At 45.1% G+C, this 27906-nt stretch overlaps 1 protein-coding gene across 1 annotated transcript in view; it reads left to right on the forward strand.

Annotated features, from left to right (window-relative positions):
- LOC121532314 (solute carrier family 45 member 3-like) overlaps positions 1-27906 on the forward strand; it is a 114653-nt gene that overhangs the window by 71781 nt on the left and 14966 nt on the right. The window contains exon 2 of the mRNA XM_041838181.2: positions 24832-25165. Coding sequence (XP_041694115.1) covers positions 25018-25165 — 148 coding nt within the window. The 5' untranslated portion in view covers positions 24832-25017. The remainder of the gene's footprint in view (positions 1-24831; positions 25166-27906) is intronic.

Raw genomic sequence — 27906 nt, forward strand, 5'->3', positions numbered from 1 at the left:
AACTCTTTTACGTCTTTACTGACCAGTTCTAATATGCCCAATTTGTCATTTATCGACTTCAACAGGTCGCTTTCCACACTTACCATACCTAGTGGTGAAAAGCATATATCATCTGTATCTGTCGATGAGTCGCGTTTTCTTTTGGGGATCGGCTCTCCACGCTTGTCTTCAGTCATGTTTGGGTGTTGCTTGTTGTAGTAATATTTGTCGATATATTTCTCTAGCCTTATGATCTTATTTCTGTTATTATCCAGATTGAATTATATTAACTGCGAATATATGAAATGCTAATATTTAGTCTAACTTACTGATTTTGAATATTATGTTTTTGTCTTGAGGTGTTTTGTACCGATTTCTATTCAATACGCCATCTTGTTTACGCGCCTACTCTGGTCTTGGCACCTGCGCTCTCTTTTCTCTCTCTCCTCTGGGCGGCGCACAATTGGCCCAGCGTCGTCCAGGGTAGAGTGTTTGTTTAATAGCCTACTGATTCCGTGAGCACCAAGCCTCATGCAACGCAAAATGTCGGATAAAGCAATTTCACAGATTTGGCTGTTTTTTAATCTTTGCTATGCTGTAATAAAGACTTTGCAATTTATTTTTTGTTAGAACGGACTGGTATTACTTCTAATTTATTTAGTGTTGTTTACACTGTTCCAAACAGACTGAAAAATTATATTATAATCTAACAGCACCTGTTTGTCACACATAATATGCACACAGCTCTTGCTCCTATACCCTGCTTTTTCTTGATCTACTTCTTATTGTTATTATTACAATTATTATTATGATCATCATTATAATAAGTAATGTCATTATCATTAGTAGGCTTAGTATATCAGCCTTGTATAACCACCATTGAGCTGTAGGCCTAAGAGCGCGTCCTGTTTAATCTTAATACCGTAACTTACTTAGGCCTATATTTCAATACAGTATATAGGCTACTGTATCAATCATTCATTCGTTCATGCCATGACACAGCATATGAGACATTCATGCTTTGAAATGCAATCAAGCATTTTAGTTTTACAATTAAATAACAAAAGGAGCTTTGAATAATTAGCCTAACCAATAAGTAAACTGCAATGGCTTAATATATTTTTTTGTTTCGTTTTGTTAGAACAGACTCTGTGGTATACTTATTTATTTAGTGTTGTTTACACTGTTCCAAATGGTCCGAAAAAATTATAATATTGTAATCTAACAGCAACTGTTTGGCACACAAAATACTCACACAACGCTTGCTCATAAACCCTCCTTTTTCTTGATCTCCAGTAGTTTCCACAACTAAATCAAATGTCTTCCACAGATCTGACTTCCCCTTTCCCTCCTGAGCAACCAGTAAACATTCGCCCATTTCGAAGTTTCTTTTTCATGTCCTCCGCGTCCATTTTGCTGTCGACATTACTGTGTTCGGAGTTTGTTATAACCAATTTATTGATGTGATTATGATAGGCTATAGGTCAGGCCCTATTGGTCACATGCATACGATGCTTACATTTTCATGTAAAGAGAGCAAGGGTTGAGGGAATAGGGAAAGTTTTGCTCTCTTTACAGGGAATAGGTGTATACAGTTGAAGTCGTAAGTTTACATACACCTTAGCCAAATACATTTAAACTCAGTTTTTCACAATTCCTGACATTTAATCCTAGTAAAAATTTGCTGTCTTAGGTCAGTTAGGATCACCACTTTATTTTAAGAATGTGAAATGTCAGAATAATAGTAGAGAGAATTATTTATTTCAGCTTTTATTTCTTTCATCACATTCCCAGTGGGTCAGAAGTTTACATACACTCAATTAGTGTTTGGTAGCATTGCCTTTAAATTGTTTAACTTGGGTCAAACGTTTCGGGTAGCCTTTCACAAGCTTCCCACAATAAGTTGGGTGAATGATGGCCCATTCCTCCTGACAGAGCTGGTGTAACTGAGTCAGGTTTGTAGGCCTCCTTGCTCACACACGGTTTTTCAGTTCTGCCCACAAATGTTCTATAGGATTGAGGTCAGGGCTTTGTGATGGCCACTCCAATACCTTGACTTTGTTGTCCTTAATCCAATTTGGCACAACTTTATATATATATATTTTAATATATCCACATAATTTTCCTTCCTCATGATGCCATCTATTTTGTGAAGTGCACCAGTCCCGCCTGCAGCAAAGCACCCCCACAGCAAGATGCTGCCACCCCGTGCTTCATGGTTGGGATGGTGTTAATCGGCTTGCAAGCTACCCCCTTTTTCCTCCAAACATAACGATGGTCATTATGGCCAAACAGTTCTATTTTTGTTTAATCAGACCAGAGGACATTTTTCCAAAAAGTACGATCTTTGTTCCCATGTGCAGTTGCAAACCGTAGTCTGGCTTTTTTACGGTGGTTTTGGAGCAGTGGCTTCTTCCTTGCTGAGCGGCCTTTCAGGTTATGTCGATATAGGACTCGATTTACTGTGGATATAGATACTTTTGTACCTGTTTCCTCCAGCATCTTCACAAGGTCCTTTGCTATTGTTCTGGGATTGATTTGCACTTTTCGCACCAAAGTACGTTAATCTCTAGGAGACAGAACGATGTAAACTCCCGACTTCAACTGTATATACTGAGATCATGTGACAGATCATGTCACTTAGATTTCACACAGGTGGACTTTATTTAACTAAAAATCCATTTAAATGACAGGTTGTAATGCAACAAAATAGGAAAAACGCACAAGGGGATGAATACTTTTGCAAGGCACTGTACCCTCTGAAAGGATCAAGCCCATGATTGAAGTCAATATGTGTGACTGCTTTGATGCCTGTTTTAGCTGGAGTGGACTATTGCTTTGTCAGAAATGGTTTCAAACCACAGGCTAATGGGATCTGCCCCGAACCCGATGATGGGTCAGTAAATGCCTGGAAAGAAGTGGAAGGTGCGCAACCAACATGAGTCGAGTTACAATACATTTTAAAATATAATTCAAAATATATATACACTACCAGTCAAAAGTTTGGACACACCTACTCATTCAAGGGTTTTTCTTTTTACTATTTTTTACATTATAGGATAATAGTGAAGACATCAAACTATGAAATAGCACATATGGAATCATGTAGTAACCCAAAGAGTGTTAAACAAATCAAAATATATTTGAGATTTGAGATTCTTCAAATAGCCACCCTTTGCCTTGATGACACCTTTGCACACTCTTGGCATTCTCTCAACCAGCTTCATGAGGTAGTCACCTGGAATGTATTTCAATTAACAGGTGTGCCTTCTTAAAAGTTAATTTGTGGAATTTATTTCCTTCTTAATGCGTTTGAGCCAATCAGTTGTGTTGTGACAAGGTAGGGGGGGGGGGAAGATAGCCCTATTTGGTAAAAGACCAAGTCCATATTATGGCAAGAACAGCTCAAATAAGCAACGAAACGACAGTCCAACATTACTTTAAGACATGAAGGTCAGTCAATACAGAACATTTCAAGAACTTTGAAAGTTTCTTCAAGTGCAGTTGCAAAAACCATCAAGCGCTATGATGAAACTGGCTCTCATGAGGACCCCCCCACAGGAATGGAAGACACAGAGTTACCTCTGCTGCAGAGGATAAGTTCATTAGAGTTACCAGTCTCAGAAATTGCAGTCCACATAAATGCTTTACAGAGTTCAAGTCACAGACACATCTCAACATCAACTGTTTAGAGGGGACTGTGTGAATCAGGCCTTTATGGTCTAATTGCTGCAAAGAAACCACTACTAAAGGAAACCAATAATAAAAAGAGACCTGCTTGGGCCAAGAAACACGAGCAATGGACATTAGACCGGTGGAAATTTGTCCTTTGGTCTGGAGTCCAAATTTGAGATTTTTGGTTCAAACCGCTGTGTCTTTGTGAGACGCAGTGTGGGTGAACGAATGATCTCCACATGTGTAGTTCCCACCGTAAAGCATGGAGAAGGAGGTGTTATGGTGTGGGGGTGCCTTGCTGGTGACACTGTCTGTGATTTATTTAGAATTAAAGACACACTTAATTAGCATGTCTACCACAGCATTCTGCAGCGGTACGCCATCCCATCTGGTTTGGGCTTAGTGGGACTATCATTTGTTTTTCAACAGGACAATGACCCAACACACCTCCAGGCTGTGTAAAGGCTATTTTACCAAGAAGGAGAGTGATGGAGTGCTGCATCAGATGACCTGGCCTCCACAATCCCCCGACCTCAACCCAATTGAGATGGTTTGGGATGAGTCGGACCGCAGAGTGAAGGAAAAGCAGCCAACAAGTGCTCAGCAAATGTGGGAACTCCTTCAAGACTGTTGGAAAAGCATTCCAAGTGAAGCTGGTTGAGAGAATGCCAAGGGCTGTCATAAAGGCAAATGGTGGCTATTTGAAGAATCTCAAAAATAAAATATGTTAACCTTTTTGGTTACTACATGATTCCATATGTGTTATTTAATAGTTCTGATGTCTTCACTATTATTCTACAAAGTAGAAAATAGTAAAAATAAAGAAAAACCCTTGAATGAGTAGGTGTGTTCAAACCTTTGACTGGTACTGTATATATTACAGTGCCTTGCAAAAGTACTCATCCCCCTTGGCGTTTTTCCTATTTTGTTGCATTACAACCTGTAATTTAAATTGATTTTTATTTGGATTTCATTTAATGGACATACACAAAATAGTCCAAATTGGTGAAGTGGAATGAAAATAATTACTTTTTCAAAAAATTCTAAAAAATAAATAACGGAAAAGTGGTGCGTACATATGTATTCACCCCCTTTGCTATGAACCCCCTAAATAAGATCTGGTGCAACCAATTACCTTCAGAAGTCACATAATTAGTTAAATAAAGTTCACCTGTGTGCAATCTAAGTGTCACATGATCTGTCACATGATCTCAGTTTATATACACCTTTTCTGAAAGGCCCCAGAGTCTGCAACACCACTAAGCAAGGGGCACTACCAAGCAAGCGGCACCATGAAGACAAAGGAGCTGTCCAAACAGGTCAGGGACAAAGTTGTGGAGAAGTACAGATCAGGGTTGGGTTGTACACACAAAAAAAATGTATGCACGCATGACTGTAAGTCGCTTTGGATAAAAGCGTCTGCTAAATGGCATATTATTATTATTATAAAAAAATATCCGAAACTTTGAACATCCCACGGAGCACCATTAAATCCATTATTAAAACATTTAAAGAATATGGCACCACTACAAACCTGCCAAGAGAGGGCCGCCCACCAAAACTCACGGACCAGGCAAGGAGGGCATTAATCAGAGAGGCAACAAGGAGACCAAAGATAACCCTGAAGGAGCTGCAAAGCTCCACAGCGGAGATTGGAGTATCTGTCCATAGGACCACTTTAAGCTGTACACTCCACAGAGCTGGACTTTACGGAAGAGTGGCAAAGAAAAAAGCCATTGCTTAACGAAAAAAATAAGCAAACACATTTGGTGTTCGCCAAAAGGCATGTGGGAGACTCCCCAAACATATGGAAGAAGGTACTCTCGTAAGATGAGACTGAAATTGAACTTTCTGGCCATCAAGGAAAGCGTTATGTCTGGCGCTAACCCAACACCTCTCATCACCCCGAGAACACCAGCGTGAATAGTTATGCACGCTCAAGTTTTCAGTTTTTTTGTCTTATTCCTTGTTTGTTTCACAATAAAAAATATTTTGCATCTTCAAAGTGGTAGGCATGTTGTGTAAATCAAATGATACAAACCCCCCAAAAATCAATTTTTATTCCAGGTTGTAAGGCAACAAAATAGGAAAAATGCCAAGGGGGGTGAATACTTTCGCAAGCCACTGTATATTATATATATATATATATATCAAATAATATAAAAAATGTTTGATGATAAGCGAGCGTTGCACCTTTTCTTTTCAGTAAATGTCTGACCAGTGAGTGAATCACCAACATGCGTGTGTCAGTCAAAATGTATCAACTACACATGCACACACCTGGACTTTTTGTTACTTTCACACACAGAAACTTGTATTACTACTATACAAATGATTCATATTCCCCATTGAATGTGTCAGAAAGACCCCTGAATGACGGGGGTTAGGAGTGGAATGCAAAGGAATTATAATAATTTGGTTGTTGTTACATTGTATCAGATAGGCCTATGTGCTGTGCTGGATTGAGCAAGATCGTAGACCTAAAGAAATGTTATTGCTCACGTGTTCCTGACATGTTTTTCTCCTGTATTAGACCTGTAATTCCCCATCAGAAACTGGATGAATGGCCATCGTGCTCCTCTGCCACATGGCTTCTGCTCCTTCTCACTCTCATGTACCTGGAATGGAAAGGAATTTCTGTACTCTGTGAACCATGAGAGAGGCCTATTTAGTGAGGGGATTTTTGAAGTCTTTCTTTACAATAAGGTTAGGCCCAGTGATGGGATTTCTGCCAATTCCAGCAATAGACAACTTGATATGATGTCTAGTAAAGGGTCTGTGTTTATGAGAGGCTAATGAAAAGAAAGGAAGGAAATACAGTGGGGAAAAAAGTATTTAGTCAGCCACCAATTGTGCAAGTTCTCCCACTTAAAAAGATGAGAGAGGCCTGTAATTTTCATCATAGGTACACGTCAACTATGACAGACAAAATGAGAAAGAAAAATCCAGAAAATCACATTGTAGGATTTTTAATGAATTTATTTGCAAATCATGGTGGAAAATAAGTATTTGGTCAATAACAAAAGTTTCTCAATACTTTGTTATATACCCTTTGTTGGCAATGACACAGGTCAAACGTTTTCTGTAAGTCTTCACAAGGTTTTCACACACTGTTGCTGGTATTTTGACCCATTCCTCCATGCAGATCTCCTCTAGAGCAGTGATGTTTTGGGGCTGTCGCTGGGCAACACGGACTTTCAACTCCCTCCAAAGATTTTCTATGGGGTTGAGATCTGGAGACTGGCTAGGCCACTCCAGGACCTTGAAATGCTTCTTACGAAGCCACTCCTTCGTTGCCCGGGCGGTGTGTTTGGGATCATTGTCATGCTGAAAGACCCAGCCACGTTTCATCTTCAATGCCCTTGCTGATGGAAGGAGGTTTTCACTCAAAATCTCACGATACATGGCCCCATTCATTCTTTCCTTTACACGGATCAGTCGTCCTGGTCCCTTTGCAGAAAAACAGCCCCAAAGCATGATGTTTCCACCCCCATGCTTCACAGTAGGTATGGTGTTCTTTGGATGCAACTCAGCATTCTTTGTCCTCCAAACACGACCGAGTTGAGTTTTTACCAAAAAAGTTCTATTTTGGTTTCATCTGACCATATGACATTCTCCCAATCCTCTTCTGGATCATCCAAATGCACTCTAGCAAACTTCAGACGGGCCTGGACATGTACTGGCTTAAGGAGGGGGACACGTCTAGCACTGCAGGATTTGAGTCCCTGGCGGCGTAGTGTGTTACTGATGGTAGGCTTTGTTACTTTGGTCCCAGCTCTCTGCAGGTCATTCACTAGGTCCCCCCGTGTGGTTCTGGGATTTTTGCTCACCGTTCTTGTGATCATTTTGACCCCACAGGGTGAGATCTTGCATGGAGCCCCAGATCGAGGGAGATTATCAGTGGTCTTGTATGTCTTCCATTTCCTAATAATTGCTCCCACAGTTGATTTCTTCAAACCAAGCTGCTTACCTATTGCAGATTCAGTCTTCCCAGCCTGGTGCAGGTCTACAATTTTGTTTCTGGTGTCCTTTGACAGCTCTTTGGTCTTGGCCATAGTGGAGTTTGGAGTGTGACTGTTTGAGGTTGTGGACAGGTGTATTTTATACTGATAACAAGTTCAAACAGGTGCCATTAATACAGGTAACGAGTGGAGGACCGAGGAGCCTCTTAAAGAAGAAGTTACAGGTCTGTGAGAGCCAGAAATCTTGCTTGTTTGTAGGTGACCAAATACTTATTTTCCACCATAATTTGCAAATAAATTCATAAAAAATCCTACAATGTGATTTTCTGGATTTTTTTCTCCTCAATTTGTCTGTCATAGTTGACGTGTACCTATGATGAAAATTACAGGCCTCTCTCATCTTTTTAAGTGGGAGAACTTGCACAATTGGTGGCTGACTAAATACTTTTTTTCCCCACTGTATTTGACTTGGTTGCTCTTGCCATTCTGTGGCCTCCTTTTGTGTGTTGGAGCTGACGATTGACATGCCTTCCCTGCTAGCCGACTTTGGCTTCCCCGCTGTGTCTCTGTTATGGGTTGGGCTTACCATGCCAGTTATGTTTCAAAGGCTCCTTTATGTCTTGATTCTGTTTTGCAATTACTTTATGTCTGTATGTCTGTGAGGGAGTGGTTGTGTGATGAGAACGCTGCTGCTAATATACACGCAAAGCAATTTTGTGTGTGTGTACGTACATGAATATCTGTATGGGGCAGAGCAGCCCTTCCAGCCCTCGTCCCTGGGTCTCACCGTCTGGTTTTGTGTTGCGTTTGACTGAGGCGTTAATCATTGGGCCCTGAGGCTCTCTGCAGTCTGACAACAGCTGGAGACATGGACCTGTGGATGTCCCACCAATACCGAGCCACAGCCAAACTCCGGGTCCCTCTCTTTCTGAAGACAGATCTGTGTGAGGTCGCGGCCCTACACTCCCAGCTTCCCTAACAGAAACATCTAGAAGGGTTACTCCCAAGCCCAGGAACTTCACACCGGCAAACACATGTTTAAGTGTTCCCCAACGCATCAGAGATACAGTTGAAGTCCGAAGTTTACATACACTTAGGTTGGAGTCATTAAAACTCGTTTTTCAACCACTCCACAAATTTCTTGTTAACAAACTATAGTTTTGGCAAGTCGGTTAGGACATCTACTTTGTGCATGACACAAGTAATTTTTCCAACAATTGTTTACAGACAGATGATTTCACTTATAATTCACTGTATCACAATTCCAGTGGGTCAGAAGTTTACATTCACTAAGTTGACTGTGCCTTTAAACAGCTTGGAAAATTCCAGAAAATGATGTCATGGCTTTAGAAGCTTCTGATAGGCTAATTGACACCATTTGAGTCAATTGGAGGTGTACATGTGGATGTATTTCAAGGCCTACCTTCAAACTCAGTGCCTCTTTGCTTGACATCATGGAAAAATCCAAAGAAATCAGCCAAGACCTCAGAAAAACAATGGTAGACCTCCACAAGTCTGGTTCATCCTTGGGAACAATTTCCAAACGTCTGAAGGTACCACGTTCATCTGTACAAACAATAGTACGCAAGTATAAACACCATGGGACCACGCAGCCGTCATACCGCTCAGGAAGGAGACGCGTTCTGTCTCCTAGAGATGAATGTACTTTGGTGCGAAAAGTGCAAATCAATCCCAAAACAACAGCAAAGGACCTTGTGAAGATGCTGGAGGAAACAGGTACAAAAGTATCTATATCCACAGTAAAACGAGTCCTATATCGACATAACCTGACTCCAAGATGGCGTAGCAGTGCGGTCGTGTTTTTTTTCTGTGTCCTAGTGTAAATAGCCCGTTTCTTGTTTTTTGTCTATTTTGTATATATTTCTCAATTTTACTTTTCATTCTTTAACTAAATATACTTTCCTGCAACCCGCCTCACCCAACGTGGAAAGGATTCTACTATTTCTTTATAACTTTTATCAAGAACCTTAAGCTGAAACTAGGCTAGCTGCAACCGAATGGCTACTTGCTATTAGCCACCGTTAGCGTCTTCACCATTGTCCGTGGCCTGCACTACCCACCAGCCAGCTCTAGCTCTAGCCTGGACAATTCGTCGGCCAGTCTGCACAGCGTGCTATCGACCCAGAGCATTTCGGATTTCCTGCCGGAATCACTGGACCCTAACGCCGGATCATCGCAACCAGCTAGCTGCAACCTGTTGTTGGCTAATTACCATTGCCCCTTAGCAGCACCAGTTAGCCTTGAGCTAGCCTCGAGCCAGGCCCATCACCCGGCTATCTACCTCTCTGTCAACCGGACGGGACCTCCTAGTGTTGACACTGAGCCCCGCCGATCCAACACGACTGGTTTGCCGACGAAATCGTCTGATGTGGTTTCAACAGGCTTCCCGTTACTGACGTCGACCACGAAGATCCATCTGCTATCCCTGGCCCGCTAGCACACGCAAACAACAGCCGTGCTTCCTGCTAGCCTGTGCTTTAGCACCAATTCGAACTGCTCTCGGACTCACATATTGCTGTTCACTGGACCTTATGATCACTCAGCTGCACAGCTGATGCCTGCTGGACTGTTCCTTTACACGGTACCCTGTCCTGTTTATTCTGTTTTGCCTCAGCCCAAACTTTATCGCCATTACCAGTTGTTGTCTTAGCTCTCTCTAATAACACCTGTGATTGCTTTATGCCTCTCTCCCATGTCAATATGCCTTGCCTATTGCTGTTCCAGCTAGTTCTTATTATACAATTTCACTGTTGAACCCCAAGTCCCTCTCAAACTGCCTCAAATAGTTCCTTTGTTCCACCCCCCATACACGCCGAGACCGACTCTATAGGTGCCTCCAGTGATGCTATCTCTTTCATTGTTACCCAACGCTTAGGTTTACCTCAACTGTACTCATATCCTTCCATATCCTTTTCTGTACATAATGCCCTGAATCTTTTCTACAACGCCCATAAATATGCCCCCTTTATTCTCTGTACCCAACGCACTAGAAGACCAGTTCTTAAAGCCTTTAGCCGTATCCTTATTCTACTCCTCCTCTGTTCCTCTGGTGATGTAGAGGTTAACCCAGGCCCTGCAGCCCCCAGTATCACTCCTACTCCCCAGGAGCTACCATTTGTTGACTTCTGTAACCGTAAAAGCCTTGGTTTTCTGCATGTTAATATCAGAAGCCTCCTTCCTAAGTTTGAGTTATTCACTGCGTTAGCACACTCCGCCAACCCTGATGTTCTTGCAGTGTCTGAATCCTGGCTTAGGAAGGCCACCAAAAATTCTGAAATGTCCATCCCCAACTATAACATTTTCCGTCTAGATAGAACTGTTGCAATCTACTGTAGAGATAGCATGCAGAGCTCTATCATACTATCCAGGTATGTGCCCAAACAGTTTGAGCTTCTACTTCTAAAAATCCACCTTTCCAGAAATAAGTCTCTCACTGTTGCCGCTTGCTACAGACCCCCCTCAGCCCCCAGCTGTGCCCTGGACACCATATGTGAATTGATTGCCCCCCATTTATCCTCAGAGTTCGTACTGCTTGGTGACCTAAATTGGGATATGCTTAACACCCCGGCCATCCTACAATCCAAACTAGATGCCCTCAATCTCACACAAATTATCAACGAACCTACCAGGTACAACCCTAAATCCGTAAACATGGGTACCCTCATAGATATCATCCTGACTAACTTACCCTCTAAATACACCTCCGCTGTCTTCAACCAGGATCTCAGCGATCACTGCCTTATTGCCTGCGTCTGTAACGGGTCTGCAGTCAAACGACCACCCCTCATCACTGTCAAACGCTCCCTAAAACTTTAGCGAGCAGGTCTTCCTAATTGACCTGGCCCAGGTATCCTGGATGGATATAGATCTCATTCCGTCAGTAGAGGATGCCTGGTTGTTCTTTAAAAGTAATTTCCTCTCAATCTTAAATAAACATGCCCCATTCAAAAAATACAGAACTAAGAACAGATATAGCCCCTGGTTCTCCTCAGACTTGACTGCCCTTGACCAGCACAAAAACATCCTGTGGCGTACTGCATTAGCATCAAATAGCCCCCGCGATATGCAACTTTTCAGGGAAGTTAGGAACCAATATACACAAGCAGTTAGGAAAGCAAAGGCTAACTTTTTCAAACAGAAATGTGCATCCTGTAGCACTAACTCCAAAAAGTTTTGGGACACTGTAAAGTCCATGGAGAATAAGAGCACTTCCTCCCAGCTGCCCACTGCACTGAGGCTAGGAAACACTATCACCACCGATAAATCTACAAGAATCTAGAATTTCAACAAGCATTTTGCTACGGCTGGCCATGCTTTCCACCTGGCTACCACTATCCCGGCCACCAGCTCTGCACCCTCCGCTGCAACTTGCCCATGCCCCCCCCCGCTTCTCCTTCACACAAATTCAGACAGCTGATGTTCTGAAAGAGCTGCAAAATCTGGACCCCTACAAATCATTTGGGCTAGACAATCTGGACCTTCTTTCTAAAACTAGCGACAAAATTGTCGCAACCCCTATTACTAGCCTGTTCAACCTCTCTTTCGTAACGTCTGAGATCCCCAGAGATTGGAAAGCTGCCGCGGTCATCCCCCTCTTCAAAGGGGGTGACACGCTAGATCCAAACTGTTACAGACCTATATCCATCCTGCCCTGCCTTTCGAAAGTTTTTGAAAGCCAAGTTAACAAACAGATCACCAACCATTTCGAATCCCACCGTACCTTCTCCGCTATGCAATCCGGTTTCCGAGCAGGTCATGGGTGCACTTCAGCCACGCTCAAGGTCCTAAACGAAATTATAACCACGATCGATAATAGACAGTACTGCGCAGCCGTCTTCATCGACCTGGCCAAGGCTTTCGACACTGTCAACCACCGCATTCTTATTGGCAGACCTTGGTTTCTCAAATGACTGCCTCGCCTGGTTCACCAACTACTTCTCAGATAGAGTTCAATGTGTCAAATCGGAGGGCCTGTTGTCTGGACCTATGGCAGTCTCTATGGGGGTGCCACAGGGTTCAATTCTTGGGCCGACTCTTTTCTCCGTGTATATCAATGATGTCGGTCTTGCTGCTGGTGACTCTCAGATCCACCTCTACGCAGACGACACCATTTTGTATACATCTGGCCCTTCATTGGACACTGTGTTAACAAACCTCCAAACGAGCTTCAATGCCATACAACACTCCTTCAGTAGCCTCCAACTGCTCTTAAACACTAGTAAAACTAAATGCATGCTCTTCAATCGAACGCTGCTGGCACCCGCCAACCCGACTAGAATCACTACTCTCGACGGGTCTGACCTAGAGTATGTGGACAACTACAAATACCTAGGTGTCTGGTTAGACTGTAAACTCTCCTTCCAGACTCACATTAAGAATCTCCAATCCAAAGTTAAATCTAAAATCGGCTTCCTATTTCGCAACAAAGCCTCCTTCACTCATGCTGCCAAACATGCCCTCGTAAAACTGACTATCCTACCGATCCTTGACTTCGGGGATGTCATTTACAAAATAGCCTCCAACACTCTACTCAACAAATTGGATGTAGTCTATCACAGTGCCATCCATTTTGTCTCCAAAGCCCCATACACTACCCACCACTGTGACCTGTACGCTCTTGTTGGCTGGTCCTCACTACATATTCGTCGCCAAACCCACTGGCTCCAGGCCATCTATAAATCACTGCTAGGCAAATCCCCGCCTTATCTTAGCTCATTGGTCACCATAGCAACACCCACCCGTAGTATGTGCTCCAGCAGGTATATCTCACTGGTCATCCCCAAAGCCAACACCTCCTTTGGCCGCCATTCCTTCCAGTTCTCTGCTGCCAATGACTGGAACGAATTGCAAAAATCTCTGAAGCTGGAGACTCTTATCTCCCTCACTAACTTTAAGCATCAGTTGTCAGAGCACCTTACCGATCACTGCACCTGTACACAGCCCATCTGAAATTAGCCCACCCAACTACCTCATCCCTATATTGTTATTTATTTTGCTCATTTGCACCCCAGTATCTCTATTTGCACATCATCTCTTGCACATCTATCATTCCAGTGTTAATACTAATTGTAATTATTTTGCACCTATTTATTGCCTTACCTCCATTACTTGCTACATTTGCACACACTGTATATATATATTTTTTTGTATTTTTGACTTTATTTTGTTTTACCCCATATGTAACTCTGTGTTGTTGTTTTTATTGCACTGCTTTGCTTTATCTTGGCCAGGTCGCAGTTGTAAATGAGAACTTGTTCTCAACTGGCTTACCTGGTTAAATAAAGGTGAAATAAATAAATAAAAATAAAAAACCTGAAAGGCCGCTCAGCAAGGAAGAAGCCACTGCTCCAAAACTGCCATAAAAAAGCCAGACTACGGTTTGCAACTGCACATGGGGATAAAGATTGTACTTTTTGGAGAAATGTCCTCTGGTCTGATGAAACAAAAAATAGAACTGTTTGGCCATAATGACCATCGTTATGTTTGGAGGAAAAAGGGGTCCTTGCAAGCCGAAGAACACCATCCCAACCATGAAGCAAGGGGGTGGCAGCATCATGCTGTGGGGGTGCTTTGCTGCAGGAGGGACTGGTGCACTTCACAAAATAGATGGCATCAAAAGGAAGCAACATTTTGTGGATATATTGAAGCAACGTCTCAAGACATCAGTCTTCCAAATGGACAATGACCCCAAGCATACTTCCAAAGTTGTGGCAAAATGGCTTAAGGACAACAAAGTCAAGGTATTGGAGTGGCCATCACAAAGCCCTGACCTCAATCCTATAGAAAATGTGTGGGCAGAACTGAAAAAGCGTGTGCGAGCAAGGAGGCCTACAAACCTGCTTCAGTTACACCAGCTCTGTCAGGAGGAATGGGCCAAAAATTCACCCAACTTATTGTGGGAAGCTTGTGGAAGGCTACCCAAAACGTTTGACCCAAGTTAAACAATTTAAAGGCAATGCTACAAAATACTAATTGAGTGTATGTAAACTTCTGACCCACTGGGAATGTGATGAAAAAAAAAAGCTAAAATAAATCATTCTCTCTACTATTATTCTGACATTTCACATTCTTAAAATAAAGTGGTGATCCTAACTGACCTAAAACAGGAAATTTTTACTAGGATTAAATGTCAGGAATTGTGAAAAACTGAGTTTAAATGTATTTGGCTAAGGTGTATGTAAACTTCTGACTTCAACTGTATACAGATTTCATTCGGCAGTGGACTCTTATGAATGCATCTCTGTTATAGGCCCATGAGTGCTGTCTGTTGGGTCTGTAATAGGTAGTGAGTTATCAAAATGGTGGCCTGTTTTTTTCCCAGCATCTTATCTCATGTCCTGCAGTGAGGCTCCTTTTCACTGATAAGTGTTGTTTTTCTCTGGGGCCAACAGTACTCCTTCATTGTCACCGTCTCTCATGAGCTCTCCCCAACTAATAAGTTATCTATTTAGAGCAAGCAGAGAACAATATAGCTGGTTACTTGCAAGGCAATCTCTAAGTATGGAAGCCAGGATCTGTGCTTAAGCTAATGAATGTGCAGAACTGCGTTTTACCATCAGAATCATGTATTTAACGTAGGTTAATTTGCTACGGGAACACACAATGAGTGATTGATCCTTCCTCTGTCCAGCGACTCATCTGTAATGTGGGTGACATTTAAGTTTTATTGGGTCCTTCCTCTCGATGCCAAGAGGAGTAGCACTTCTGGTCTATTTCTGACATGGTCACTTTCGTCTCCTCCTCAGTTATCAAAGTGCAGAGAAGTCTGTCATAGCTTATTATGGATACTTTGGATTCGGCTTTTAGTCCTGGAGCAGGGTTTGCAGAATACTCAAACCCACATTGCCTAGCCTGCTGATATGTCTTCAGCCAAGACCTGCTGTAATGAACCATGAACAACTTCAATTAGGCTAGATAAACATCTACAATTCTGTGGGATAGTGCTTCTAGGAAATTCCAGATTCTACTGACTGTTTGCAGGCCTAAGATACTGTGGTCTTATATCTAGAGCTGTGTCTTTAAATAAATGGTCTATAGTCTTAAGGTGTAGGTCTATGTATACTTGTCATATGCTCTGATTTTAGTCCTTTGGGCATTGTGGAGGAAGAGTCCAGCTGGATATAGAAATGAGACTGGGTGGAACTCTAGTTCCTTGGTGATTTGACTTAAGGACATTTACTCAGCACCAACCTCATTATTTGTTAAAGACCCATATTATGTCTTCAACTCTGTGTCATACTGAAAGGCTTTTACGATCTGCTTTTACTCTGTTAATGAATAGCAAAAGAGGTATGTTTAGACTAACTAGCGTTCAGTCGTATAAATATCTCATACTTATGACTGGGGACTGACTATACATTGAGCTTGCTGGATTTGCGTAGAATATAGTTGTTAATATTATGAGAAGTAATAATTTCAAGATATCCCTATATGCCCATGGTACTTTTGTAAAACAGAATCATTTTGTTCCATTGTGTTAGCCCAATGTATCTAAATGGAAAACGATACTAGAAGAGGCTTTTGATAGTCAGGAAACAGTCTTCTAACAAACTCGAATCATTCCCTAAGCTGTGAGCTCTCTAAAGCTCATCTAATTCAATGCAAGCCACTCTTGTGGGCAAAGGGAATTGTTACTAGCAGACAATTGCTGCCCTCTGTCTTCATATTGATCTGCCCCTGGTCACCAGGCTGCAGGAATGGAGATTCCTTAAACTACAGGCATGCTCTAATGAGTTACTGTCTCTGATTCCACTCCACGCCACTCCACTTCTCTTGTCGGTTATCAAATTAAAAGGTTCTCTGTGGGAGGTTGAGCCTGCCTGCAGGCGTGAGGAGAAGACATGTCAGCTGACGGGGGGTTAGTGGAGTTAGTGTGTGTGAATGGACCTGTGACTGAGGCAGGGGTATGGATTAAGGTGTGTGTAAGTGCGTGTGTGTGTGTGTATGTGTCGGTTGGTTCTTCTATAGAATTTTCCTTGTTTTACTATCCTTGTGGGGACTTTGGGCAAAGCCCCCACAAGGATAGTAAAACAAGGAAAATTCTCCCTCATAGAGACATTTCCCACGTCCCCATGAGGACAAAGGCTATTTTAAGCTTAGGGGTTAGGTTTAGGGTTACAATTTGGGTTCGAATTAGTCTTCGGGTAAGGGGTTATTAGTTAGGTTTAGGGTTATGGTAAGGGTTAGGGATAGGATTAGGGTTATGGGTTAGGGAAAATAGGATTTTGAATGGAAATTAATTGGATAGAAGGATAGAAGAACATAACGTGCGTGTGTGTGTGCGTGCGTGTATGGGTGTGTGTGTGTGGTGAGTAATGAGTAGGTGAGTGGGTTTTAGGAAGAGGTTTGAGCCAGCATTCCATATCTTTTCCTCAAGGAGAAGATTCCTGAAGTGCTCAGGGTTTTTCCACCTTACAGGCTGGGACAGAGAGAAAGAGTGAGAGATAATAGAGGGAGGGGCAGTAAGAAGGAGGAGACATAAAGGGAGAGAGCAGAAAGTAGATATTCACAGTTTGACTAGGTAGTCAGAAGAGGGATCTATGTAGCTGTCCTCTAGTTGAGTATTGGTTGGATAAGGTGTGCATGTGCATCCAGTGGTCTTTGTGTGTGTGTGAGTGGCTAGGGGACAAGACTGTGATGGTCAGATAGTGGCAATGCAATTGTCTTGGTCTTCAGCTGTACTTCTCTACTTTACATAGTAAGTAAATTCTACTACCCATTACTTTGAATTATGATAAAGTTTCCTAATTGAATTTGCTAACTGGTCAGAAACATCAGACTGTGAATTCAAAGAATTCAAAGATGCAAATACTGTTCTTATATGATCCTTTTGTAAGTGTGACAGTTATCAAACAGACAGTCACTCAGTTGTGTATGTTAATTGACATTTGGGTTTTTTACATTATTGTCAGCCATGCATGATGCCAGTCAACGCAGTGCTGATTGTACTTGATGAGGCGTGACTACACCGATTATTTGCTCACAATGAGGGAACTGTGCCAGCCCTGCCAAGGAGGCATGTATGGACTTTTTGAGGGCAAACTGTTGGAATGCTCTGTTTTAGTTAATACTACAAATATGAGCAAGATCAATTTTCTTCAACTCTACAGCAAAAACATTTAGGCTTAAAATCAGATTTTTGACATCTCAATTAACTTTGTGCAAATAAATCTGTTGTCATTCTAATGAAAGGCAATTTACTCATATTAGTCATTTCAGCTTTACATAATAGGCTTTGAGGCACTGAAAGGCAGAGGTCCTCAGGGACGTTATCAGACATTGATTCACAAAAGGCTACAGGACTGCACTCTGTGGCGATCCATTGTTGTGCTATTTGCGTGTCAAGAGGGATAACGGTTACCTCCCAGATCTCTTACTGGCTCCATTCAACAGTTTGAAAGGACTGGGAGGGGTGCTGATCCTCCTCTCCTCCACTTCCAGGTCAGTCATCCCCAGCCTACATTCCTCTCCTCTGGGTTCACCTGATAAGTGTCTGTGTCTGTCTGTCCATCTGTCTGTCAGATGTGCTAACTAGCGCTGCTTCCCCGGGAAGGTCGCTAGCTCTGCCAGGACTCTGAAAGGAGAGCTGATTGGGTTTCAGGCAGCCTTTCTCATGTGATGGGAGTCCGAGGCTCCGAGCCCAAAGAGAAGGCCTTTCACTTCAGCGATCCTCCCCAGCCTAGTCCCCAGCCTGCCCAACCTCAACTAGAATCCATCTGGAATTCACTGTCTGGAAGACTGGAGGTTAAAGCCACACAGGCGGCCTGCTGTTGTGGACACATCTCTGTTCCTTTGTCTCCTGCCAGCAGTCCCTGAACAGGAACACATAGGGAGAGAACTAGTGTGCTGCAAGCCTGCAGCCATTCAGAGGGAAACAGAACGCCACAAGAGCCTCCTCTTGAGGTTTCTTCATCTACTGCCTAAGCGGCTCTTGTGGTTCTGATGTCATGTCGCAGCAATTCTCCTGCTCCTCTCTCAGACTCACAGACACAGACTCTCCAGTTGCAGTTTTTTTATACCATTTTATATGAACCCCCGCATTAATAAAAGCCCCAATTGAACGGGCCTTCAAAAAATCTACCAAAAGTGCTACTACTCAGACTGGCACAATGTACACAAAGCCTTTGGTGTTGTAATAATACTCCTCAGAGCCATTAAGGCTGATTTGGTGGGCTGGGCCTGAATGGGCCTGGTAATGGCACAAAGGGTCCCTGGCTAGGCCACTCCAGGACCTTGAAATGCTTCTTACGAAGCCACTCCTTCGTTGCCCGGGCGGTGTGTTTGCCCCATTCATTCTTTCCTTTACACTGATCAGTCGTCCTGGTCCCTTTGCAGAAAAACAGCCCCAAAGCATGATGTTTCCACCCCCATGCTTCACAGTAGGTATGGTGTTCTTTGGATGCAACTCAGCATTCTTTGTCCTCCAAACAGAACGAGTTGAGTTTTTACCAAAAAGTTCTATTTTGGTTTCATCTGACCATATGACATTCTCCCAATCCTCTTCTGGATCATCCAAATGCACTCTAGCAAACTTCAGACGGGCCTGGACATGTACTGGCTTAAGCAGGGGGGACACGTCTGGCACTGCAGGATTTGAGTCCCTGGTGGCGTAGTGTGTTACTGATGGTAGGCTTTGTTACTTTGGCCCCAGCTCTCTGCAGGTCATTCACTAGGTCCCCCCCGTGTGGTTCTGGGATTTTTGCTCACCGTTCTTGTGATCATTTTGACCCCACGGGGTGAGATCTTGCGTGGAGCCCCAGATCGAGGGAGATTATCAGTGGTCTTGTATGTCTTCCATTTCCTAATAATTGCTCCCACAGTTGATTTCTTCAAACCAAGCTGCTTACCTATTGCAGATTCAGTCTTCCCAGCCTGGTGCAGGTCTACAATTTTGTTTCTGGTGTCCTTTGACAGCTCTTTGGTCTTGGCCATAGTGGAGTTTGGAGTGTGACTGTTTGAGGTTGTGGACAGGTGTCTTTTATACTGATAACAAGTTCAAACAGGTGCCATTAATACAGGTAACGAGTGGAGGACAGAGGAGCCTCTTAAAGAAGAAGTTACAGGTCTGTGAGAGCCAGAAATCTTGCTTGTTTGTAGGTGACCAAATACTTATTTTCCACCATAATTTGCAAATAAATTCATAAAAAATCCTACAATGTGATTTTCTGGATTTTTTTTCCTCAATTTGTCTGTCATAGTTGACGTGTACCTATGATGAAAATTGCAGGCCTCTCTCATCTTTTTAAGTGGGAGAACTTGCACAATTGGTGGCTGACTAAATTCTTTTTTTCCCCACTGTAAGGACGCAGCTAAGCGTCTGTTCTCGCTTCACCAAGGAGCTCGCAGTGTAGCAGACTATGTTATTGAATTCAGGACATTGGCTGTGGAGAGTGGGTGGAATGAGGAGTCACTACAAGCAATTTTTTATCAGGGGTTGTCGGAGCAACTCAAGGATGAGCTGATCTCCTATCCTGAGCCTAGTGACCTGGACAGTTTGGTTGCATTATCCATTCGGGTGGATAACAGAGTCCGAGAGAGAAGGAGGGAGAAGCAATGGGGGCCGTCCAATCACTCAGCTACTCGGTTACCATTCGGGTCAGGAAGTGGACCAGAACGTGCCGATAATTTTTCACCACACGGGATTAGAGGAGGGGTCCTGCCTCCAGATCCAGAACCCATGCAAGTGGGCGGCACGGGTTAACCAAGGAGGAGCGCCAACGTAGACGTGAGACCAACAGCTGCCTCTACTGTGGTAGCCCAGGACATTACATCTCCGCTTGTCCCCAGCGCTCGTTAAACTGTCCGGCTCACTACGTTTGGGAGGACTTTTAGCGAGCCAGTTTTTAGCCTCTCGATAGCCCTGTCCGACCCCGTTTTCCTGCAACCCTCATTAACAAGAATCAGAGTTTAGCGATCAACGCTTTTATTGATTCAGGTGCTGATGGCAGCTTTATCGATGCCGACTTGGTGGAACAGCTGGGGCTTTCCAAGGAGCAATTACCAAAAGCCATTGAAGCTACCACTCTGAACGGCAGTCTTTTGGCACGTATCACTATGAGGACTGAACCGGTGAAGATGCTGTTGTCAGGGAATCATTCAGAGGTTATCTCCTTCTTCATTCTGCATTCTCCCCATGTTCCCCTGGTTCTTGGATACCCCTGGCTGAGAGAACACAATCCCACGTTCGATTGGGTGACGGGTAAGGTAACTAGTTGGAGCATTGAGTGTCATGCTAACTGCCTTAGGACTGCCTGTTCCCATGCTGTTCCCAGTCGGGTCATTGATTCTGCCCCCCCAGATTTGTCCCTGGTTCCAGAAACATATCACGATTTGGGTGAAGTGTTCAGTAAGCAGAAGGCTCTGTCTCTTCCTCCCCACCGACCTTATGATTGTGCGATTAATCTGTTTCCTGGAGCTGTCTTTCCCAAGGGACGTTTATACAGTATCTCTCGACCTGAACGTGAAGCCTTGGAGACCTACATAAAGGAGTCTCTTGCTGCTGGTCTCATTCGTCCCTCGTCATCACCCCTGAGAGCAGGATTCTTTTTTGTGAGTAAGAAGGATGGCTCTCTTCGACCATGTATTGATTATCAGGGTTTGAATGATATTACGGTCAAGAACAAGTATCCCCTGCCCTTGATGAGCTCTGCTTTCGACTCTTTACAGGGTGCTACTGTGTTCACGAAGCTTGATCTACGCAATGCGTATCATCTGGTCCGGATCAGAGAGGGGGACGAGTGGTTGACTGGGTTTAATACACCTATGGGACATTTCGAGTACCAAGTGATGCCGTTTGGACTGACCAACGCCCCAGCAGTGTTCCAAAGTATGGTGAATGATGTTCTGAGAGATATGATCTGTCTTTTTGTGTTCGTTTACCTGGATGACATTCTCATCTTCTCGAAGGAGCTTTCCAGCCACGTCCAGCATGTCAAGCAGGTCCTGCAGCGTTTATTGGAGAACCGCCTGTTTGTGAAGGCAGAGAAGTGGGATTTTCACGCCCACACTACATCCTTCCTCGGGTACATCATCTCCAGGGGAGAGATCAAGATGGACCAAGAGAAGGTTCGGGCGGTTCTGGATTGGGCCCAGCCCGGTACGAGATTGCAGCTCGAGAGGTTTCTGGGGTTTGCGAATTTCTATCGTAGATTTATCCGTGATTACAGCCGTGTGGCCGCTCCACTAACTGCTCTGACTTCTAGCACCAGAACCTTCTGTTGGAATCCTGAGGCAGACCGAGCGTTTCTGGACTTGAAGAACCGATTCACCAACGCCCCGATTCTCTCTCAACCTGACACTTCCCATCAGTTTGTCGTAGAAGTGGACGCGTCTGATGTGGGGGTTGGCGCCATCCTGTCCCAGCGTAGCTCCACTGACGGTAAACTCCATCCCTGCGCCTTCTACTCTCGTCGGCTTTCGCCTGCGGAGAGAAACTACGATGTGGGTAACCAGGAACTTCTCGCGGTGAAACTTGCCTTGGAGGAGTGGCGCCACTGGTTGGAGGGGCCGGAGCAACCGTTTGTTGTCTGGACTGACCACAAGAATCTTGCTTACGTGCAATCGGCTAGACGTCTCAACTCCCGTCAGGCCAGGTGGGCTTTGTTTTTTGGACGCTTTAATTTTCCCCTGACGTTCCGACCTGGTTCCAAGAACGGCAAGGCGGACGCCTTGTCCCGGATGTTCTCCAAGACGGAGGAGAGTGGGGCCAAGACTGAGACGATTCTTCCTCCGAACTTCGCCGTGGAAGCAGTTACATGGAGGATTGAGGAGGAGGTTATGGCGGCCCTTCGGACGCAGCCCGGTCCCGGTAACGGTCCACCCGGTCGGTTGTTTGTGCCAGAGTCTGTCCGTTCTGCTGTCCTCCAATGGTCCCACGCCAGCAAGATGGCTTGTCACCCTGCCGTGGCTCGGACTATGGCGTTACTGCGCAGACGATTTTGGTGGCCTGCCATGGGAGAAGATACCCGGAGGTTTGTTGCTGCCTGTCCAGTTTGTGCGCAGAATAAGAGTACCAATCGGCCCAGCTCTGGGCTTCTTCATCCCCTACCTATTCCCAGGCGACCATGGTCGCATCTGGCCCTGGACTTGTCACTGGGTTGCCCTCTTCTGATGGGAACATGGTCATTCTGACTATTGTGGACAGATTCAGCAAGTTCGCCCACTTTGTGCCCATCTCCAAGCTTCCCTCTGCCACTGAGACGTCCAAGATCCTTGTTAGGGAGGTTTTCAGGGTCCACGGTTTGCCCAGTGACATAGTGTCCGACCGTGGTCCTCAGTTTACCTCTGCTCTCTGGAAGTCCTTCTGTTTGGCCATTGGAGCTACAGTCAGTCTGACATCTGGATTTCACCCCCAATCTAATGGTCAGGCGGAGAGAGCCAACCAGAAGATGGAGTCCACGCTGTGCTGCCTTGTCTCCTCCAATCCCACCTCTTGGGTCTCTCAGTTGCCCTGGGTCGAGTATGCCCACAATACTCTCCCTACATCTGCCACTGGGATGTCTCCCTTCCAGTGCCTGTACGGCTACCAACCTCCCTTGTTTCCTTCTCAGGAGAAGGATCTCTCGGTTCCCTCTGTCCAGGCCCACATTCGTAATTGCCACCGGACTTAGAGTTTCTGACCGGTATCAGCTCCAGGCGAATCGTCGCCGTATTCCAGCCCCCGCTTATGCCATCGGAGACTCCACAGGATCTTCCTCTGCGGACTGAGTCGAAGAAACTGTCACCGAAGTTCATTGGTCCGTTTGTGGTGGAGAGAGTGATTAATCCTGTTGTGGTTCGACTCAAATTGCCTAGGACGCTCAGAGTCCATCCCTCCTGCCTCAAGCCTGTTCTCCTCAGCCCTCTGCTGCCCCCTCCACCTCCTCCTCCTCGGATGATCGGAGGTGGTCCTGTCTACACGGTGCGCCGCATCATGGTTTCCAGATGGCGGGGTCGGGGTTTCCAGTATCTCGTGGACTGGGAGGGGTATGGTCCTGAGGAGAGGAGTTGGATTCCTTGGCGTCAGATCCTTGATGCTGACCTCCTTCGTGACTTCTACCGCCTCCATCCTGGCGCTCCGGGTAGTCCGCCCGGTGGCGTTCTTCGGAGGGGGGGTACTGTCATGAATCCCGCTTCCTGAGTCTGTTTCTGCCTGAGTTGCCTGTTTTCTGTCTTGGAGTCTGTTTCCTGAAGGTTCCTGAACGCACCCTGTCTGGTTGCCGGGCGATGAAGCTAGGCGGGAGATCTCTCGATTACCCTCACCTGCATCTCATCAGCTATCTGCACACCTGGTCCTGATCATCACCTCTTCACTTCATAAGCTCTGACCTGACATCCATTCCCTGACGGATCGTTAGCCATGAACAGAATGTTGTGTCAGCGTATCAGCCTCAAGTTTTCTAGAGTTAGTTTTGTTGTTTTGTACTTTTTGTTTGCCGTGTACTTACCTCCGTTTACTCTGTCTACAGTTATTCTCCCGAAACATTCACTCCACCCTTGCCTGGTCGTCGGTGGGTTCTGTAACATCATTGGATCTGCCTATTCACTTCCACCAACTCACCTCCGCTGCCCGCTCCGTCTCCTGAATTATCCTGCTTCCACATTTGAGTCGTTAAATAAATACTCCCCTTCTGTCTACTCACCTTGTCCTGGTCTGCTTCTGGGTTCTGCTTTAGAGAATCGTGACAGTCATCTCGTTGAATGATAACAAAGACTTTATTGAAGAATCTTTACAGTTGACCAATCATGGACGAAGGGGCGTAGATTTTGGCTCCCGAACTTCGGCTGGCCTTGATAAAAAATGTTGTATGCCCGAACAGACGAAAAAACCCTTACTGAAGTCCAAAACGAACAAAAACATAACAAAAGGTTGTCATTATATATGCACAAACTCTTCCGAACTGTTTAGGCTGGGAAGCATGCGGACGTCTTAATAGTCCCTGTCTCTACCTGTTGGAATCCTCTTCCTTGTCTTGTGAGAAAGCCTCTTCGCTGCAGCAGCTATCAAGCAATCTCTGTGCCTGAGGCGTCTGACCACCAGGTGTTTAGCCTGAGAGTGACCTGTCTGGCTCAGCATGCGTGGGCCCTTTTCTCTCCCGGCGTCCCTCCCTCCTCAGGCCGGTCTTAGCTATCAGCCTCCATGCTTTCCAACGTGAGTCAATATGTTATTTTGTTTTTCTCAACGCCTCTCTCTCTCTCCTCTGTTCTCTTCTTTCAGATCCAGAATGCTGAAGCTAGGATGGATCCTCCAGGTCATCTGAGACGGTCTGTGTGTTCTCCCTGCTCTCCGTCCGCGACAGCCCCTTCGTCCCCGAGTCTAGTCCCGCGGGGCCCCATCTGCCTCTCCCTCTCCCGGCAGCAGCCCCCAGTAGTGGGGTAGCAGTGGAAAGGCGACCCTGTAAATATGTCTGGATGGAGGTCTCAGTGGCGTCTCGTCCTGCTGAACTCCCTGACCTGCGGCCTGGAGATCTGCGTGGCAGCTGGGATCACGTATGTTCCCCCCCTGCTGCTGGAGGCTGGGGTAGAGGAACAGTACATGACTATGGTGCTAGGTAAGCCAGCTCTGGTTACTCCCCCTTTGTCCCCTCTCTCTGAAAGGACATTAATTAGACATGAAAGAGTCTTCATCTAAGGGGAAGATGAGAGAGCCCTCCCCCATTAGCTATATATCACCCCAACACACACACATGCATGCATGCATGCACACACACACACACACACAAACAGGCGTGTGCACACACCCATGCTCACACGCACGTGCGCACACACACACACACACACGCCCTTGGGGGGAGAAACTGGAGAATAGGATCCATCCGTCTCTTCTGTTGCTCTCTAGCTGACCACTTGAGGGATTGTTGGGTGTCAACTGGATAAGAGCGTCTGCTAAATGACTAAAATGTAAATGTAAACTGTTTCCCATTATTTATTACATTATACACTTCTCTCTTTTCCCAGTGTCTCTGCTGTTACTTTTTCATGTTTTATGGTAGAAAATATGATTATACCCCATCGCATAATTTTTATGTCCCTTTTTATTGCAGTTAAACTGTCTGCAGATTGCAGTGCCAATCTAATTTGAGACTCATTAATGTAGTCCAAGGAAATGTGTAACGCATATAAAAGCCAAACAAATTGAAACGTATTCTGCGGGTTGGTGAACAACTGTGTAGCATCCATGAATGATTTATCAGTTGTTGGTGGCTCAGACTTGATATTCAAATTGATTATATCCTCTGTAGGAATGGTAAAGGATAGGAGACAAACCTCTTATTAAAGTGTGTGTGTGTGTCTGCCTGCTAGCGTGCACGTGACTGTGTGTGTCTGCCTGCTAGCGTGCACGTGACTGTGTGTGACTGTTTTTGTGAGATAGGGTGGGGCAGGGCCACAGGTCTCTCGCTATTAGTCCATTTCCCACTGGCCTTGCAGGCGTCATTGAGGCCATTACCTAAATCAGAGGCCAAATCACCTGTTGCTTTGTTCAGGTCGTAATCAGGTGCTAATTGAAAGGCAGTGGGAGACAGAGAGAGGGAACGGCTGGAGGCAGCAGCCCTCCGTTTCACAGGCCTAGTTTTACTGATTATACTCTTTACATGAGTTGCACTTCAGAACTCAAAACTGAAATGAAGCAGGTCATTTGCTGTGCAGCTAGGGTTTTTACTGGTGAGGGTTGTCAGAGGGCTTAGTGTGGAGGTACAGAGGCCCAGTGCTCTGGAGGGGTCCTGTCCTGCTGGAAGTTGAAAGGTCAGTGCCCCAACAGCCCGTTAGAAAATGTATCTAAAACAGCCTGCTGTCTCCTGTGGCTGCTGGCCTGCTGGCACAGGACCACATTTACAAAAACAAAAACATACTAACTGTTCTGTCCCCCTGATGGAACAGGCTCATTTTGTAGTCCCTGATGTAGTCTCCTGAGTGGCGCAGTGGTCTAAGGCACTGCATCGCAGTGCTAACTGTGCCACTAGAGATCCTGGTTCGAATCCAGGCTCTGTCGCAGCCGGCCGTGACCGGGAGACTCATGGGCGGCGCACAATTGGTCCAGGGTAGGGGAGGGAATGGCCGGCAGGGATGTAGCTCAGTTGATAGAGCATGGCGTTTGCAACGCCAGGGTTGTGGGTTCGATTCCCACGGGGGGCCAGTATAAAAACAATATATATGTATTCACTAACTGTAAGTCGCTCTGGATAAGAGCGTCTGCTAAATGACTAAAATGTAAAATGTAAATGTAATTTTAGATCCCCATAGTTGAGTTTCTAATCTGGTTCTGGACAGTGGCTGTGGGTTTGTTCTACACTAACAACAGCAGAACAAATCTAAAGATGTGGAGCAGAGGCCTACTGATAGATACAAAGAGGGGTTGTTGTTGTTAGATCTCATTGCCTGCAAAAAGTGGCATGCTGTTATGTTTGACCTAACATTAATACATTTATTTTATTATTACCCCTTTTTCGTGATATCCAATTGGTAGTTACAGTCTTGTCCCATTGCTGCAACTCTCGTACGGACTCGGGAGAGGCGAAGGTCGAGAGCCATGCAACCTCCAAAACATGACCCTGCTAAGCCGCACTACTTGCTTAACCCGGAAGCCAGCCGCACCAATGTGTCGGAGGAAACACTGTACAACTGGCGACCGAAGTCAGCGTGCATGCGCCCGGCCCGCCACAAGGAGTCGCTAGAGAGCGATGGAAGAAGGACATCCCGGCCGGCCAAACCCTCCCCTAACCCGGATGACGATAGACCAATTGTGTGCCGCCTCATGGATCTCCCGGTCACGGCCGGCTGCGACACAGCCTGGGATCGAACCCGGGTCTGTAGTGATGCCTCAAGCACGGCGATGCAGTGCCTTAGACCGCTGCACCACTCGAGAGGCCCACAGTTGTTCAGGTTTAAATATAGACACCACACCACTGGCTCTGTGTATATATAGTCAATGTGCTGCAGTGGATTCTTTGTGTAGGCGATGTGAATAGTTGCATTATCCTGTCGCCAGCAAATAGCAATTACAGCTCCAATGGACGGATAATATGATGTCTTAACGTACACTCCACTCTCCCTCTCTGTAAACAGCTGCATGCAAACGGGAGAAGAAATGTCTTTGTATCGTTCCGACACAACCCGTAAACCTGATCTGGAAATGGCACAAAACCTTGTTCACTTTCCCCCTTAGCTTCTTCTAATGGAACGGCCGAGTGTTAAGTGAATGGAGATGGATATTGTGTCCTGGAGGCTGAAGGCAAATTTTCCTAGCAGTAGTGTCAGATTCTCAGATGCACTCCATCTACTTTATCTAATGGCT

This window comes from Coregonus clupeaformis, chromosome 19 (genome assembly GCF_020615455.1).
Source record: "Coregonus clupeaformis isolate EN_2021a chromosome 19, ASM2061545v1, whole genome shotgun sequence".
In the NCBI taxonomy this organism is placed as follows: domain Eukaryota; kingdom Metazoa; phylum Chordata; class Actinopteri; order Salmoniformes; family Salmonidae; genus Coregonus; species Coregonus clupeaformis.